The 18,350-nt window shown below is 44.6% G+C and overlaps 1 protein-coding gene across 1 annotated transcript in view; it reads left to right on the forward strand.

The window, feature by feature from the left end:
- MAP2K5 (mitogen-activated protein kinase kinase 5) overlaps positions 1–18,350 on the forward strand; it is a 116,716-nt gene that overhangs the window by 86,361 nt on the left and 12,005 nt on the right. Inside the window, exons 20-21 of the mRNA XM_084213457.1 lie at positions 10,940–11,001; positions 13,756–13,801. Of these exons, the coding sequence (XP_084069583.1) occupies positions 10,940–11,001; positions 13,756–13,801 (108 nt within the window). The remainder of the gene's footprint in view (positions 1–10,939; positions 11,002–13,755; positions 13,802–18,350) is intronic.

The raw sequence follows: 18,350 nt of genomic DNA on the forward strand, positions 1-18,350 counted from the left end.
AGCAGGAGAACGGATTTCAGTGGCAGAACATCACATTCCTGCTGTGAAACACTCCTTGCATCTCCCACATCCCTCCCCAGCTGAGCTGTAGCAGGAGCCCAACTCTGAACAATGAGGAGTTAGCTGAGGGCAGACCTCTGTCTTCTAAACACTTGAAAAATATTCCAGAATCCTCGAAAAAGTGGGATTTTTTTCCTCCCTGAGAAAAGCAGCTCACAGCCAAGAGACTGAAATCTCTTCAATAACTATATCTCCAACCTAGGGGATTCTGTGACCTTCTGGCAGCTTTCACATCTCCTCAGGACCAGAACTGTTCCAGTCTTCTCACAAAGGCTTCAGGGAACTTTGTGCAGGCTGTAAACATCCAAGTACCTTCACCGGTATTTTGGCATTTTGGTGGGTTTTAGGATTTTTTTTTTATGTTCCACGACAAGTGAAGTCATCATTCTCCTGAGGTGGTGCTCAGTGGGGGCTGTTACAGCTCCAGGTGACAGAGCACAGCTCAGCTGAAAGTTCTTTAAGCTCCACTCGCTTTGGTTTGAGCAGACTCCATGGCAGAGTGGGAATATTCATAATTAGAACTCCTGGTTTTGTAAGGCTGGTTATTCTGGGTCAGATTTATCCCTTGGCTCCAAGGAGGTCTTAAAATTCCCTCAATCCTTCCCCTGGAGCCAGCTAAAACTTCAGAGCCTGATCCAGGAGAACCTGGAGGTGTTTTAAAGTGATGAAATGGAGATCTTTATTCTCTCTGGTGGTTGCTTATTGTATTGGTAGTGGTGGGATTTGGTAGAACTTCCACCAAAACACATCAGGAATCCAAGCTAATATTAATTCTTAGGATTAATTAATTCAGCTGCCCAGAGAAGCTGTGGCTGCCCCATCCCTGGAAGTGTCCAAGGCCAGGTTGGATGGAGCCTGGGGCAACCTGGGATAGTGGGCATGGTGGAATAAAAATTCCTCGGGAATTTTTAGGTTTTCTGCAGTAGTGAGATTTTTGGGGCTGGTTTTAAACTCTTAGTGAAACACATGAAGCACAATAGGTCACTTTGGCAGTTTGGGAGGTGCATTTGTTGGTTTTCCAGGACTTCAGCTGACTCACAGCAAGGATGAATAAGCCATTTGAGGAGCAGGACAACTGAACCAAGACCAGGCAGGCACGGTGGCTCCTCTGAAATCACAGCAAACCGTGCCTGATGGGTTTTGTTGAGAAATGATCTTGTGGGGCTGCTAATGGCATCGGGGCTGGGATTATTTTTTAATGGCAGAATTAGTGAGGAGCATCGTGTGGATGGGATCAGTGTGCCTGCCAGAACCTTTATTTTTTACCATGTGGTGCCTTAGAGTGAGCTCTGATCCCGCTCCAAATAAGCCACGCTCATTCGAGCACCAATCCTAATTGGAGCAGCATCTCCCACCATGGCAGGACCCCTGCTCCTGGCCCAAAGTTGGCATAGCCTGGTTGTTCATGCTGTTTTTTGGGGTGCTGGGTGATCCAGCCCCGGGCTGAGTTTGTCTCCAGCTCCAGGGAATGCGGCGTGGGAAGCGCGGAGGATTCCCGCTGGGAAGGACGCGCCTCGCTGGCTGTGTCAGCCTTTCCAGAGCCTCCACACAGAGGGATGGAGAGGGGCTGGGAGCAGGAACCTGCCTGGGAAGATGTCCTGTTCTTCATGGTGGTACAGCCAAAAAATTGGCCATGGAAGGGGGATGGGGCTTCCGAAGCAGTCGGTGCAGGTTCAAACCATTCCTAAAAGTTTTTGTCGTCGGAATCCGTTCCAGATATACACAAAGAGTGGAAGTAGGAATTAGAAATGCAAACCCCAGAGCCCCAGGAGCAGCTGAGGGAGCCTGGAGGAAAGGAGGCTCAGGGGGGCCCTTGTGGCTCTGCACAAGTCCCTGCCAGGAGGGGACAGCGGGGGGGTCGGGCTGGGAACAGGGACAGGAGCAGAGGGAACGGCCCCAGGCTGGGCCACGGGAGCTTTCGTTTGGATATCAGGAAAAATTTCTTTGTGGAGAAGATTGTGAAGCATTGGAGCAGCTGCCCAGGGCAGTGGTGGAGTCACCACCCCTGGAAATGTTCAAGGAAGTGTGGATGTGGCACTTGGGGAGCAGGTTCCGTGCTGAGCGTGGAGGTGCTGGGTTGGCAGCTGGACTCAGGGCCCTTGAAGGTCTTTTCCAGCTTTGACAATTCCATGATTCTGGCTGCAGATTGGGTACAGAGATCCCAAAAGCCCAAACCCAGAAGCTTTGTGGTTTTCAGCATTTCAGCTTCCCATCCTTTGGATGCCATGGCTTTAGAGGTGTCTGCTCTGCATCTGGAGAGGGTTGGACAGGCAGAAAGCTGGGGAGCATCCTGTAGGGTCCTTTAAATGTTCCTTAAGCTCTGCAGGGCTGTTTTGTTTAACCTTTATGTAGTTAGAATATCCCTTCTAGGAAAGCAATTCCTGCCAGCCCCTGGAGCACTTAGGGCTCCAGCTCTGTAGTTAAACATCAGCTCTGCTTTCCAACCTTTTCTTCTTCCTCACCTGAGAGAAATTCATTTTGGTTTCAAAGGTGCTGTGGTTTGTCTCGCTGTAATTGTGATTTAAGTGCTGCTTTTGGTTTATTTGTTTTAAATTGTACTGGGTGAGGGAGGAAAAGAACTGGATTTTGGCAGTTTTAAATGATTGTGTTATTCCAATTCCATCAGAAGCTCGGGGAGGGGAGACTTCCAAGAGCAAATCCTGGTTTGTGCAACCAGGAGGCAGCATTGCAAAACCTGCCTGGTTGAACAAGCCAGGCAGAAATTGAGGAGAAAAATTAATTAGTTGTCCTCATGAATCCTTAGCCTGATAGCTTCATGAGTAAGCAGAGAGAAGCTTTCCATGAGTTTCTTGAGCATTTCTGTGGAGTGCCCCCACAGAGATACTTGGTCTCACAAGACTGCAGTTTAATCTAGCTCAAGGACTTTCCAAACTCCACAAATCAAAGACCTCTTTTTTTTTTCCTTTTTTTTTTTTTGTCTCTTTTTAAATCCTTACTCCAGAAACATTTAAGAGCTGGTGGGGTGTTAACGCTGAGCTGTGAAGCATTTCAGTGTCAATATGTTTTCAGATTTTCCTGTGGAAAAAAATGTACTTGCACTTAATCCATAGTTGTTCCTATTATCTTTTTTTTTCACTGGGGTTAAATATACCCCTCTACTTATTGGAATAGCCTTAAAAATTCCCAGGATGTTCAGCTTGATCAAATACCATGAGGAGGGTTCCTGAATTCCTTCACCTTAATGAATCCATGCTGCATTTGCTCTTGCTGTAAATGCAGTAAAAAACCTCCACGAGGCTCAGAATTAAACAAGACTTAATTTCTTTTCTTTGGGAATTTCTCTTTAGTTTCTCAGGTGTTGATTTAAATGTAGGAAATTCCTGGAGTTTTGGAGATTTCCACAGGTTATACACACGTGTGTGTTTACCCAAACCTACAATAATTTGTTTTGTGGCTAAGCTGGTTTAAGGAATAGTTTTATGGAGACAGAAACTGTGACCTTACCAGTGTCTGAGATTCAGAGACTTCTACAGGAACAAGGTAAAACCACAGGTAGGAATTGCTGAATAATTACCTTTAGACCAACCTGAGCAAGAACCTTCCCAGGAGAACAAGCTCATTTAATGGTTCCTAAAACTCAATCTTGTGGATGTCAATGGTCATGCTTGATTATTTGCAGCGGTGTTTTATGAAAAAGCAATAAAAATGCATCAGGAGGGTGCAGGGGAGGAGAGGGAACAACAAATGGGTTGAGTTTTTTGCCAGGTCCCCTCGGTGGGGCCGTGTGTGTGTCTGGCTGCCCAAACCTGCCGTGCTCTGCTGCCTGATGAGCGACAGGAGAGGGAGGAATTCTTGCCTTGTTGGGGAGAAAAAGCAATTACACTTCTGGTGGAAGGAAGGATTAACCTGTTTTTGCAGGCCCTGCAGAGGCACGGAGCCTGGCTAATGCCTTTTTGGGACTACCTAAAAACAGAGGCCAGGCAAAAGTAAGGGAATAAAAATCAGTGGTGTTTATTGAAGGGCCTCCAGGTACATTTAGGACATTCCTACACTCAAAAATGGACCATAGGTTTTCATACTTTTATAAGTTTGGTCCATTTGCATATTGGGGGTTAATCTTCCAATTACAGCTTCGGGTAATGAGGTCATTTACCCCAAGTTTGCTCCCCCCAACTCTCTTTTGTTTCCATCTCTCGGGCCTGAGGAAGTGAGGTGTCCTTGATTGCCAGGCCTGGAGAGGAATTGTTGTGCCTGCCCCAAATGGGAAAGCAGCAGCTCACACTGTACATGGAGTTTAGAGTTATTCACTAAAGACTTGTAGGATTATAAATACATGAAAAATATAAAAGCTGAAATCCTAAAATTTTTAAATATAAAAAGCTAAAATTCTTAAAAATATGTATATAAAAGCAAAAACCTAAGCCATCATGGCAAGGGGAGGAGGTGCCACGTCCCACACTCTGGATTATTCCTGCTCTCAATCACTTCTTTCCTCCCTTCTTCTGGGCTCTGAGAAACATCCCCCAGTAGCCACAACCAGGGTGGGTTATTCAGCCAGGAGCACCCACCCGCGTTCCCAGCAGAGGAATTGGAGGAGCAGCCAGCTGGTCCTCAGGAGGGATGGGGTTTTGAGGCAGCAGGCAGTGTTTTGGGGATGAAACATTGCCCTTTGACCCTGGCCTGTGCCCAGCCCCAGCCCCGCAGACAAACGAGTTTCCTGCGCACGCACGGCTTCACACCGAGGTGCCCCCGCGCATCATTTGTCACTTGTGGCACCTGCTCCTGAGAAAAGAGCAAGAGGTGCAGAGATGTAATCATCCTTCACCTTCCTGCCCGGGGTGGGAGCCGAGCAGGAGCCATCCAGGAATTCTTTCAAGTCCGGCCCTCGGAGCCACCTCCAGCCACCGCCGGCTGCTGCCAACTTGTTACTTGTCAGAAATCCCCTGCATTAGGGCTGCTCAGGCCTTTTGAAGTAGATTGGCTGGAAAGGCAGAAATAGATTTTTTTTTGTTGTTGTTTTATATAGAGATATTGTTTTAGGAGTGCTCTGGAAGAAAGTTGTAAGAGTAAATCGAAAGTCGGGCTTTGATTTTGGTTTTTTTTTATATAGAGAGTGGGGGTTTTTTAGGAGTGTTGGGGAAGAAAGTTGGTCTGGGAGGAGTAAATCTAAATTGAGAAATGGATTTCATTTATGGATGTATGTATGTATAGATAGATGTAATTTTTTTGTGGAAGAAAGTTGTAAATCGAAAGGCTTTGGTTTTCTTCTTTATACGGAGAGTGGGGTTTTTTTAGGAATGTTGTGGGAGAAAGTTGGTTTGGGAGGAGTAAATCTAAATTGGGAAATGGATTTTATTTATATACATATGGATATATATCAATTTTTGGGGAAGAAAGTTGGGCTTGTCAGAGTAAATCTGGGTTTGTACAATGTTGCCATTCACTGCTCTTGTTGTGGCCAAAGACCATTCACTCAAGAGTTGAGCTTGGTGATCCTTATGGTTCCCTCCAACTCAGAATTTTCTGGGAGCTACAGTGCATTTATTACCTGTAATTGCACCTGGCAGCATTTCTGGTGCATCTAAAACTTATTTTTCTTAAAAATAAAATGTAAAAAAAAAATTTTAAAAATCACTATTTGGCCACAAAACAAAATCCAGCTACTACAGAAAAATAAATACATTTTTTGAAAGCTGTAGTAGGAGAGAAGCCTGAAAATTCTTTAATCCTGGAGATTTTGGGAAGGCTTTGCAGAGCCCAGGCACTACTGATGAAATGCTGCCGTTTCAGCCCCCGTGGAGCAGGCAGGACAGGAGCTGGAGCCCAGAGGAGATGCTGGCTCCCAGGCAGGGAGCTGAGAGGAGCTGGGTTTGCTTTGCTGGCTTCTGTAACTTCCCTCCTGTGGCCATGGAGCCACAGGACCATGGCAGCTCCTTCTGCACAAACAGAGCTGAGGGGAGAGATGGAGCAGGAGCATTTAACCCTTCCCAGAGCAGCAGGAACCAAACCTGCTGGGTTCTGGGCAGCCCCTGGTGGCAGCAGGACGTGCTGGTGGCAGCTGTCCGTGGTTCTGTCTGTGGGGCTGGCCCCAAGGGGTGAGGAACGTGGATTTATCCCAGGTTTTCCATCGCCACCCTGATGGCATCACTCCAGCTTTTCCCCTGTTCCCTGGCTTGCTGTGCACAGCTGGTGTGGAGAAATCAGAGGCTGCTCTTGTCTTCTCCTGCAGCAGATCCCAGTGGTGGAAATGTTCTTTGGATGCTTAGGGAAAGCTGTATTTCCTGGTTTTCCACTGAGGGAGGTTGTGGCATTTCTCCTGCAGAAGGATATGGTAAATCTCAGGCATTTAAATATGTTCTGAGAAATATTTCACTCTCAAGAAATTGTGTGTTTGGTAAGACCCCTGAAGGTGTGGAAGGACTGAGGGCTTTTGGTGTTTGTTGTCAGTCAGGAATGACTCCCAAATTTCACGGGCCTGAGAGTGTTTCCAAAACAAAATCAGCAGCTCCAAACTGTATTGGTTGAATTGTCTTCTTGAGGTTATCCATGTAAACCTGCAAACTGGAAAAGGAGGGAGGTGCCTTATCCATGTTTATTTGTGATTTGCTGGACATTATTTATTTCCTGAGCCTCTGTGCCACTGCTCTGCTTAGGGAGAGCAAACAGAGCAGGAGAAGTTCCAAGTTGGAGGAGTAAGTGAGGATAGTGCTGGGATCTGTAATTCAAGCTCATATTGCAAAGGTTCCCAAGGATTGGCTTCTGCACGTGCTCTTGGGTGGTTCTTTCTTCCTTTGTTCAGACCTGTGAGGGAAGAAAGGAAGATCCAGACCCTGGTGTTATTGCTGCCTTGAGAAGAGAAGGATTCAGGAGGGATTGTTCAGTGCTCTCACTCTCAGGTCTTCATTTAGATAATGTGGCTTCCCCTGGCTCCAGGGAAGTCAATAAGGTTTATACCAGAGCCCTGGCACTCTATAAATTAAATATTAGGAGCAGTGTTTGAAGTTTAAAGCCCTCCCTCCTCCTCCAGCTCGGATTTTCTGCCGCTGTGCTTTTGTCTTTCTGCCTGAGCACCTTGCTGACAAGTGCTAATAACAAAATGCCAAGAGAGGGTCCAGTCGGAGTTACCACCCATTAAACATTCTGAACTTGTCCTTTTGCTCATAGATTGTGCATAATTAATAATTAAACGGTTGCAGTTGTAATGGGTTGACCTCCTTGAACTGTTCATTATTCACAAGGCAAAGGCATCACTCAAACTTTTTTCCTCTTGCCCTTCCCTCGCTCGGTGTGCACAGCTGGTTTGGAGACATCAGAGGCTGCTCTTGTCTTCTCCTGCAGCAGATCCCAGCCATGGAAATACTGCCTGGATCTTCTGCAGCAGCAGATCCTGCTGTGGAATTATTCCTTGGATCTTCTGCAGCAGCAGGTCCCAGCTGTGGAATTATTCCTTGGATCTTCTGCAGCAGCAGATCCTGCTGTGGAATTATTCCTTGGATCTTCTCCTGCAGCAGGTCCCAGTCATGGAAATGTTGTTTGGATCTTAGGGGAGCAGCCAGTCCTGGGAATCATTTTCCATGGGTCCTTAGAACCCTTTGTGTCCTCACTGCCATTTTGGCATCATCCCCAGTGTTGAGGTCTTTACGACACTGGTCAGAAGCTGTGATAGCTCATGAAAAGGAAAGAACCTTTTCCCAGTCAAAATTGAAAAGATCTGTTCCTCACTCCTTTAAAATCTTGGATTTCTGCTGTCTTTCCCTCTGTAGTGGGATTCCATTTTGTAAGTGGGGAAATCAGGCAGGTCACTGGGGTGCAGCAAATGTGACCGTATTCCATCACCCAGGCTGGGTCCAGATGTGTAGCTTTGCTTTGTTTCCTTTTATTCCCATCTCTTGGAGTGTCAGACAACATCTGGGAAACCTCAGGATACAAAATAAGCTTTATCTGCACATCCTGGGCTTGAGCAGCCTGGTCTAGTGGAAGGTATCCTCAAGATTCAACCTTGATTTCCTTGAGCCTCCCAAAAGGCTTTGCATTTTTCAGGCAAATATCTGATAAATCTGTGCCCACTGAAATCCTTGGAATGCTCCCTCTCCTTTCCATCCTGAGATCCAGAGTGTGTTCACCCTTCCACACCAAATCTCCTCCCCAGCTCCTCAGAGCAAACCAGCCCAGGTGTGGCCATGGCCAGCAGATCAAATACCTGAATTAAACAGAAAAATATGCCCTAAAAATGGCAAAAAAAGTAGGATTTAACCTTTACTTCCATCCAGGTAAAATTTCTTAGGCAGGAGCCCCTTGTGCCATGGCTGTGCTGCAGGACAGGAGCTGCACAGTCCAGGTTTTTATGCTGATGTTGGAACAACTTCTTCCCTTGCCTGGATGAGCCCAGAGGGTTTGGAATGACCAGAGTGGGACGCTGGTGGCTCCAGAGCAGCTCATCAGCTTCTCCTCCCCTCTCCTAATGAGCTTTCTCTCCATTATGGGCCGTCATCTCTTGTGAATGCAGAAATTATCACCTCCCAAATGAGTGTGAAGTGCTGGATGCCCATCCCGATGATCCTGCCGCTTGGACTGAGCTGAGCTGAGCTGAGCTGGCAGCCCCTGGGAGGGATGGATGGCTTGGAAAACACTCCTCACTGGCATTGTGGTTCAAATAAACAGCAGGGGTGGCTTGCTGGGCACAGCCAGTTCCCCAGGGAATGGTGTCCCATGGATTCTGTGCCCAGAGCTTTTCCTGCCTGTCCCTTTTGGGTCCATCCCATGGATTCTGTGCCCAGAGCTTTTCCTACCTGTCCCTTTTGGGTCCATCCTGTGGATTCTGTGCCCAGAGCTTTTCCTGCCTGTCCCTTTTGGGTCCATCCCCAGGATTCTGTGCCCAGAGCTTTTCCTACCTGTCCCTTTTGGGTCCATCCCATGGATTCTGTGCCCAGAGCATTTCCTGCCTGTCCCTTTTGGGTCCATCCCATGGATTCTGTGCCCAGAGCTTTCCCTACCTGTCCCTTTTGGGTCCAGCCCATGGATTCTGTGCCCAGAGCTTTTCCTGCCTGTCGCTTTTGGGTCCATCCCATGGATTCTGTGCCCAGAGCTTTTCCTGCCTGTCCCTTTTGGGTTCATCCCAGTGGCTTCAGGGAGAAGCCCAGGAAAGCTCTGCTGGGCAGGAGGAAAGGATGGGGAGAGGCAAATCCAAGGCTGGCATTTCCTTCTGTGTTTTCTCTGTTAATACAGATCATTTTCATGGGCAGTGCTTTGAAGTGGAGAAAGTTTAATTGTGCTGCTGATTTCCTCGTGTTCCCTCCACTCTCCAGCAGAAACCTTCCCTAGATTGCTGTCATTTCTAAGTTTGGAAACAATAACCTCTCCCTCACCCGGGCCGAGTTCAAAGAGAATTTGGCCACGTTCTATCGAGCACTCCTTGTATTTAATACAAGTCTTTGAAAATTGTCAAGCAATTTTGGCTTCTCCTTTTACTCTTCAGCTACTTTTGATTTAATTGTGTTTTCCAGCAGTTTCCAATTGTTCGGATTGGAAACAAAGCCTTAATAAGAGTTCTAGTTAATTTTCTCTCTTGTAATTACCGATCTCATTTTTCTGATAATTGGCCACAGCAATTATATGTATATTTACTAATCACACAGGAGGCTCTGCAGTCGTGTCTATCTGCCACCATTGATAATGGCACACACATTGCAGAGGTGCTTTTATCATCTTCTTTTTTCCACTACATCAAAGCTATTTCCCCGTTCCCCATAATGAATACATGCATGCATTTGACACAGTTGTGTGCTAGAGAAATTGTTTGGCTCCCACCAAATGCTGCACGCTCCGAGTTTCTTGCCTGCAGCGCTGGAAGGTTGTATGTAATGATATATTGCTCATCCAAATGGCCAAAGCACTCCAAAGCACAGTGAGATTAAAATAAGTCATTCCTTTGTTAATTTAAATAGGTGCATGTATCATACTTTGCAGGGTACTTTGTGGAGGGATGTCAGGGAGGAAAAAAGACGCCGAAAGGTATTTTTAATAGCAAATGAGAATAGATGAGAATGGAGTCATTTGCAGCTGCGTGTTTTATGTGGCTCTCTTGTTCCAACTGTAGGTCTAATGAGATGACACTGTTAAAGTACTCTGCAGTGTAATTTCATTACATCCTGAGCTGTTACACTATAAACACAGTGGAGCTCTCCGTCATTCCTGGAAAAACTCCGAAATTCGTAAAGCCCTTCTTTGCAAATGGTGATGTTGTTTGTTCCCTGTTCCTCATCTTTCTTTTTTTCCCCCTTCTGCTCTCTTCTTTTTTTTATTTCCATAAATACTGGCTGGTTGTTTTCTATCACTAGCCTGGTAAATCCTGCTCCTTTTTTTTTTTTTTTTTGGCTTTTAAAAATTCTCCTTGCCTTTTAAATCGTGAACAGGCAGCATATGAGGACAGCCTGGAAAATGAATAAGTGTAAATAAACATGAGTGTAAATAAATAGCGAATGCAGTGAAAGAAACAAAGGTCAACACAAGAATAATTTCACAGCTCTTTGTTAATTACAAGACCATTTGTGTGTTACTTAAATAATCATTAATTTCTCATTTACACTTTCCCTACCTTCCTTTTTACCCTGTGGCTATCATTGTCCTTTTTTCACCTCCCCTCAGTGTCTTTCCACATGTTTTTACCCATTGTGTAATACTCATTAGTTGAAATTCAGTGTTTTATAACACATCCTCCGAAGAATTTGTACCTTTCTGTCTCAAATCCTGCGTGTGAAAAGAAGGTTTTGGGGGTTATTATTCCTGGGGGGGTTTTTTTGGTTTGTTGTTTTTTTTTAGTGTGTGTGTTTTGTTTTGCTGTTATTTTGCTTTCCACTTAAAAAAAAAAAAAAAAGCTGTTGCCTGCTCCTGACTGCTCCTTGTCTCGCTGCAATCCCAGGAATCGCCGGTGCTTCCAGCCGGGGAGTTCTCGGAGCCATTTGTGCACTTCATCACTCAATGGTGAGCTGGGTCTGCGCACTGCCTGCCCTGGATGGAAATGATCCGTGCCATTAACTCCCGGCTCCCCGAGACCTTCTGGCTCTGCAGCCCTTCCCGGAGCACGGGGGCTCGGGGGCCTTGGGCAGATGGGGCAGCAAAGCTGAGCAAACTGTTTAAATTATGTAAACGTTATTTACACAAAGGGTCGTAAAAGTACTGACAAAGGTTGGGCCTTTTTTGGGGGGTTTTCTGCCTCTTTTTTTAATAAACCTCGCCCTGGATGGGGCTGCTGAGACTCTGAGGAATTCATCGGCAAAATTCATGTGTGTAATATCATTGTTTAAGGGGTTTTCTTTAAATGTTTTGTATAAAATTGCCTCGATGTTTAGGAAGGCAAGTGGCCTTGATGAATTCATTGGCTTCTCAGTAAGTAATTTTTACTTTGCAGTAAGCAATTCATCTGCAAAATTCGTGTGTGCAATATGATTATTGAGGGGTTTTTAAAAATATTTGGTATAAAATTGCCTCCGTGTTTAGGAGGCGAGCGGCCTCGATGAATTCATTGGCTTCTCAGTAAGTAATTTTTACTGAGAGCCATGCTTTAAAACACACCACTGGGTATATTTGCTGTCCTTAAAACGGAATAGTTCATTGGAAACCTTTTAAATTAAAGGAGAATTGGGGAGAAGAGGAGGTTGTAGAATAAAGAATACGGTTCTCGAGCGAGTAGAGGATACAAATCCGGCAGGTAAGAGATCCTAAAGAAGCAAAGCGAAGGGAAAAATCTCTTTTTAGCTGCCACACACCCCTCAAAATCCAAAAGTAATTTTAAAAGGGGAGGAATTTACGCGCAGCAGAAGAAATAAGGTTGAATTTAGTGAAAATAGGAGGTGTTGGAGGGGGAAACATCCCCTCTTGCAGGGCTGGGTGAGATCAGAGGGAGCCACCAGTGGGAGCTGTGTATGGGTGGGAGCAGGAATCCAGGGATGTGTCTGTACCCAGGGATTTGTCCTGCTCCAGGGATGGGTCCTTGTCCTCCCCCAAGCCCCCAGCCCCACACAGGTTGGGCTTTGCACATTTTGGGGTTTTCTGCCGCGTGCCAGGGCTGCTGCAGCCAAAGTGACCCCGTAAAACTGAATTCTGGGCAGCTCAGAGAGCAGAAAGTATCTCTGAGGCCTGCCAGGGCCTGTAACAAATACAGCCACGAAAAGCAGGCTGATGAGCAGTTAATTAAGGCAACTAAATAATTAAAGTTTGTGTAACAGAGGCCTCGGTTTGCAGTGGTTTCAGCTTACAAGGACCGAGGGTATTTGGCGCGGCACAGCCCGGGGTGTGGAGCTGCAGCTCCTTTCACCCTCCCCAAACCAGCGGTGGCAGGCTGCTCCCAAAAACCCGGGGTGAGGCAGAGGAAGGATGACCTGTGCTGAAATCCCCCAGATGTCAACCTGCAGCACAGTGATGGTGGCTAACGGGCTGGCTCTCATGGGGACGGGGCTGCGCTGGGCTGTCAGATCAGAGCCGCTGCCTCAGACAGGACTTGGGTACCTGAGGGGTCACAGTTATTTGTAGGGGAAGGTAAATTGTGTCCTTAATATCTCCAATTTACAGCACAGCTCGTTTGGTGTTTTAAACCCAGCGCTTTATTAGCTGTGCTTTGCAGTGGGGGGAATTACTGCTTTAAAAAAAAAAAATAAGGAGCAAGTATATCTTATTTAAGCAATCAGTTTGGAATAACCCTGAGAGATGTCAAGTGAGCAGCATCCCAGACTTTGTGCCAGGCCCTCCATAAAGCCTGGCTGCTTGGATGGGATCCAATTAGTCCACAGGCAGCTCCTGGTGGTCACCTCTGTGCCACGTTATTGTGTTCCCTCACGCAGCTAAGCACGGCCTCCAGAGCTAATTGCACCTGTTGCAGGGAAAAGCAGGACTGTTTGCATGAGAAACATGATCCTATAACCAGGTTAATGCTGTGTAATGAACTATCACCCTGCAGGGTAATGGAAATAAATGGGGGAAAGGGAAGGTAGGAACCCCAGGGTATTGCATGTTCAGTGGTGGAGTTGGATTTCCCACCTGTTTGGGTAATTCTTTGTGTTGAGCTGTGTCATAATCCCCATGAAAAATGGTGTGTAAATAGAGAAATCCACACAAATGGATTTAAAAATGCATCATCAAATACAAATCAAATGTGCAAATACATAACCCTCACCTTTGATGGGGTGTAAATACAGAAATCCACACAAATGGATTTAAAAATGCATCATCAAATACAAAACCCCCACCTTTGATGGGATGTAAATACAGAAATCCACCTAGAGTGGAGCCCTGCATCCCATAAGGGAAGGCTGGGAGGAAGGAAAATCCCATTAATTTGGTTACTGTTAGGAACCCTGTTTCTCATACATTGAAATTCTTCACTCTGTGATAAAAAGGATAAAGTGCAATTGAAATCAGCTCTCTGTGCCTCCTGGTTCTCAGGGTTTCTGTATTTACACACCTTTCTTGGTTACAAACAGTGTGGAGCCCTACATCCCATCAGGGAAGGCTGGGAGGGAGGAGGGAAAACCCAAAATTAATATTTTGGTTACTGTTAGGAACCCTGTCTGCCATCAGCACCTGATAAATTTAAGAAATACCCTGAAATTCTTCACTCTGCAATAAAAGGGATAAAATGCAATTCAATGTTTCAACATTTTAAATAAAACAATTCAATCTTCCGACATTTCAAATCAACAAGCAGTTGTTTTGATACAAACATTTTGTTTTATAACACAGCATGAAGAAGCAGCCAAAGGAAAGGCCAGCACCTGAAGATTTAATGGTGAGTGAAAACTCAGTTTGGATTTGTCAGTGAATATTTTTTGGTCATTTACATAGAAATTTATCTCCTTTTTTCCTGCATTTTTCAGCGGGCTCAGTGTATTTCTCTCTGAACTCTTCCTGCTTGTGCAGCAATTCCATATTTGCTCCCAAACCAGGGGTGGAATTGTGGTTCTGAAGTTGTGGGTATTTTGCTGTTACCTTCACTTGTGATTTGGGGAGTTAATTCAGAACTTTCCCAGCCCCTATCGAGTTTCAATCAAAACCATTTTGATGCTTGATGCACATTTTCTTCCAGTTTGGATGTCCAGGGATTACAGCTTAATGTAGGTCACTCCTTGCCAGCATTTGCCAGCCTGAGCCTTCCCAAAAGTGAGGACTGAAAACAGAGAGTGGGGTTAGAATATGGATTTTAATGAAATGCAAGAGCTGCTGTTTTCAGTGATGGTCATGCAAAGGGAAACCAGACTGGCTGCAGGAGAATGAGAATATTTGGTGAGGTGTGCCCATGGAAGGGCTCTCAGGCTTGGAATCTGAGCTCAGAGCCCGCTCCTTGTGCTGGCAATTGTCATTTTTCAGTTTTTAATTATTGCTAAATACAGCAGTTTATGTAAACTCCCAATGCCCTCTGGCTCATGTCAAACACGTTTAATTTTTAAATGTTGCCTTACTTTCCTTTATATTCTGCTTGCTGTAACTCGAAAGCTTCTCTAAAATCGTCATGATTTATTTGAAATGAAATATACATTTCAATATACATATTTATTTGAAATGAATATACATCTGTGCCTTAAATATGCAGAGATAATTGGAACACAGGAATCATTGTAAGGGATTTTAATAGGATCAAGACACTGGAGCATCCTCTCATTTCTTGCTTCCAAGAAAGAGAATATTCTCATTGCTTCTGGGAGAATAAACAAGTTTTCCTCCTGCAGCAGTTCTCTAGTTAAAGGCTGATCTGTGGAGATGCCCAGGGGCAGGTGTCTCACAATCCAGACCAGTCTCTCTCCTGGTTATAGGAAGTATTTAACTGTGAATCCCATTTTAGGGATATTAACTCCACCAAAGCTGCAGTTGGAGTTGGGCACCTGCTTAAATACCTCGCTGAAATGAAACCTTAAAATTTATCAGAGCCCCTCCACTCCGGGTTTTCTCCCACCAAAGGTTTTTGTCTTTTTTATGAACTTCTGATGGCTGGGAAATTCTTGCAGTTAGTCACATCTGAGAAAACTTGGAGCAGGTTCTGGAGCTGCAGCCACATTTACCTCGTGCTCTGCTCTGCCATGGCTGGGTGCCTCGGCCGTTAAAACAATGGAATGGGGTTTCAGAAAACCTCTCTCTGCTTGCAAATGCACATTTTGGTGATGCAATAGGCCTGCCACTTATAAATAAAACATCTGCAGATCCCGGCGCCCCCCAGAAGTGTGCGTGGGGATGGTTGTGAGCAATAACACCACTCCAGGGTGTAGAGCCATAAAAATGAGGCCAAAGGGTGAGTGCCTGCAGTAGCAGGGAAGTGCACAGATTTATCTTTCCAACTACATGCCCTGGAGTGCGCTGGGCCCCTTTAAAGGAGGTGTTTTGTGAAATTATTTGGAAATTCCGGCGCCTCTGGGATAAAAAAAATAAAGAAAGAAGGAGCGTTCCTACTTTTTAAACAATTTAATGCATTTTTTTCCCACCTCCTTTTTAGTCAGTTAGAAATGAGCTTGCAACAACGGGTAATAAAACAGGAGCTGCTCACTCCTTTATATTATAGAGGACGTATGTAATATTATATATAATATGTATGTATATTCTTGTTTCACATTACATATAAATATATATTTATCATTAATAATTATATATTATCTAATCATTTATAATTAATAATTATTTTCTATAATTAATATTTATATATCTATTTTTATTTATATATTATATATTTATAGACTCAAACCCTTTATATTTTTGCCTTTTCTCAGTCGTCTCAAGGAGCACTTTATTTATAAAATTAATACAAATATATACATCAGCATTATGTGTCTGTGTGCACAGACACACAGCATATCTGTGCCTAAATACATGTGCAAAAATTAATTTATAATTGCTGGAAAACGGGGCCAGAAAAAAACCCAAACTTTAAATATCGTGGAATTAATGAGGTTGGAGAAGCCCTCCCAAGGTCGTGGGGTCCATTTGAGCCCCACCCTGAGCAGAGCACTGAGTGCCACATTCCCTGGGCACAAGAATCCTGTGAATCCTGGCATTTCTCACCACTGCATCCTTTCCCATCTTGCTGCAGTTGCCACGTGGCTCTGGTGGATGGAAGGGGTGCCCAGAGGGATGCAGTGAAACCCGGCATCCTCAAGGTCACCTTCTCTCTGATTCAAACCAGAACAGGGTTTCACCTTGTTCACTGCAGTCTGGCTTGGTTTGTTTTAATTAAAAGCAGCGTTCCAGCCATGATGGGAGGTGTCACACACCCATCCTCACCTGCAGACAAACCAGAGCATCTTCTCCTCCCCTACAGACACAGCTGTGCTGGAAGTCACTATTTTGTGACCAGTTCAGGATAATTAAGGACTGAAAACAAGTTGAAGGGAGCAGAAGATGAATCTTTTCCTCCTGTGCTGAAAATCAGTGGATTTTAGGTGCATTTGAGGAGCTGAGTGCCAAAACCTGGAGTGCCAGGTTGGCACTTCCACCAGAGTCCTGGGATGGATTTCCCCTGCCTGTCATGCAAAAAGCTCTTTTTTATAACACCCCAAATGTCCATTTTGTCAGGAAATAGGGCCAAAGCCGAGGCTGGATGAAATTCCTGTTTAAAGTCAGGTTTTTCATTACCACAGATGTCCATGTGGAGGTGGATCAGGCTCCTGTATTTATTTATTTTATTATTTATGTACTCATTGCCCTTTCTTCCCTTCAGCCATGTCCAAAACAAGATATCCCATTGGTTTTTCTGGATGTACGTAATCAAATCAACTGACTTCTTCCACAGCAGTGAAATAAGGAATTTCACCAAGTAATGAGAAAAAAAAATTGGCCCTTCAGGGAAAGGAACAACCTCAGAATTTACCAGTGCTCATCCTGAACTTGCTCCGAAATGCTGCTCTTTTATCTCCAGTTTGTTCCCTCTTAAGAGAAAGGCAGAGAGCGAATTAAATGGAATATATTCCTGTGTTATCACAGGGAGGACTGCACAGCACATCCCTCTCTGTCTCTCCCCTCCCTTTCTAACGTGAGGATCTCAACAATTCTTCTGTATAAAGAGATTGTTCCCCTTTGCTGCTCTGTTTTTTACTAGAAACACGGAGTTTTTCTGGCTCTCAGGGCAGTGCTTGTTCAGGAGTTGTGCTGTGGCAGCCCAGGGAAGGTTTAAACTCCTGTTTAAATCCAGGGAAGGTCTCAACTCCTGTTCCTAATTCCCTTGTTGTACTTCCTGGAGATGAGGGAACAGGCAGCCAGAATGCATTTTTGAGAGTCTCTAACATCTTGACACGTGTCTTAAGACATTTAAATGCGCAAACTAACTGTTTATCTGGGAAAAAATATCCATTACAGCCAATAAAATCAGGGTGTCTGGTGCAGAGCCCTTCCTGGAATGGGGAGGGGGATTGTTGGATGCATAGGAATGGGAAATTTCAAAATTGTATTAGGCATTAAAATAAATAAAATACCAGCGGAGAACAGGTTTTCCAGCATGTCAGTGGCTTTGACACAGATCATATACAGTTTATCTCACAATGTTTAAATTGATGCATTTAATATTTTTTATTTTTAATAATTTAAATTGAAAAAACTTAAATTTTTTAAACTGATTTTTAAATTGATTTAAAAATTCATAAAAATATAAATAGAATATCTACATAAGAAACATCAGTAATTTAAATTTTTAACTCCTGTTTAAAGCCAGAGAAGGTTTGACTCCTGTTTGAAGCCAGGGAAGATTTAACTCCTGTTTAAAGCCAGGGCAGGTTTGGACTCCTGTTTAAAGCCAGGGAAGGTTTAACTCCTGTTTAAAGCCAAGGCAGGTGTAGACTCCTGTTTAAAGCCAGGGCAGGTTTAACTCTTGTTTAAACCCAGGGCAGGTTTAGACTCCTGTTTAAAGCCAGGGAAGGTTTAACTCCTGTTTAAACCCAGAGAAGGTTTAACTCCTGTTTGAACCAGGGCAGGTTTAGTGCTGCTCATGCCCAGAGTCCAGGGCAGCAGCCAGGCTGGGGCTGGGCCTGTATTTACGGTATTTTCCCAAAGCTTTCCATCCTAAGCTCTATTTAATGGAATCTATGCATAGTAAGTAATCAGGTCAGAGAGAAGCAGCATCCCCTGTTTGAGATCAATCGCTGGCTAATACTTTATCTAGGCCACTTTATTATCTCATGCTGATTCCATTCCCATTCTCCTCCTCCTTTGTAGCGTGCACTTCAGCTGTGGTAAAACTACGCCTGGCATACATATTAAAAACATATACCCATTCTATCTGTATGTAAATGGGGGAGGCACAGCTGGATATTGCAGGAGTTTGATTTACTAATAGTTATTATCTGTTCTAGCTGTTCAGAGGC

The sequence above is a fragment of the Fringilla coelebs genome (genome assembly GCF_963513975.1).
Source record: "Fringilla coelebs genome assembly, chromosome: 12".
Classification (NCBI taxonomy): domain Eukaryota; kingdom Metazoa; phylum Chordata; class Aves; order Passeriformes; family Fringillidae; genus Fringilla; species Fringilla coelebs.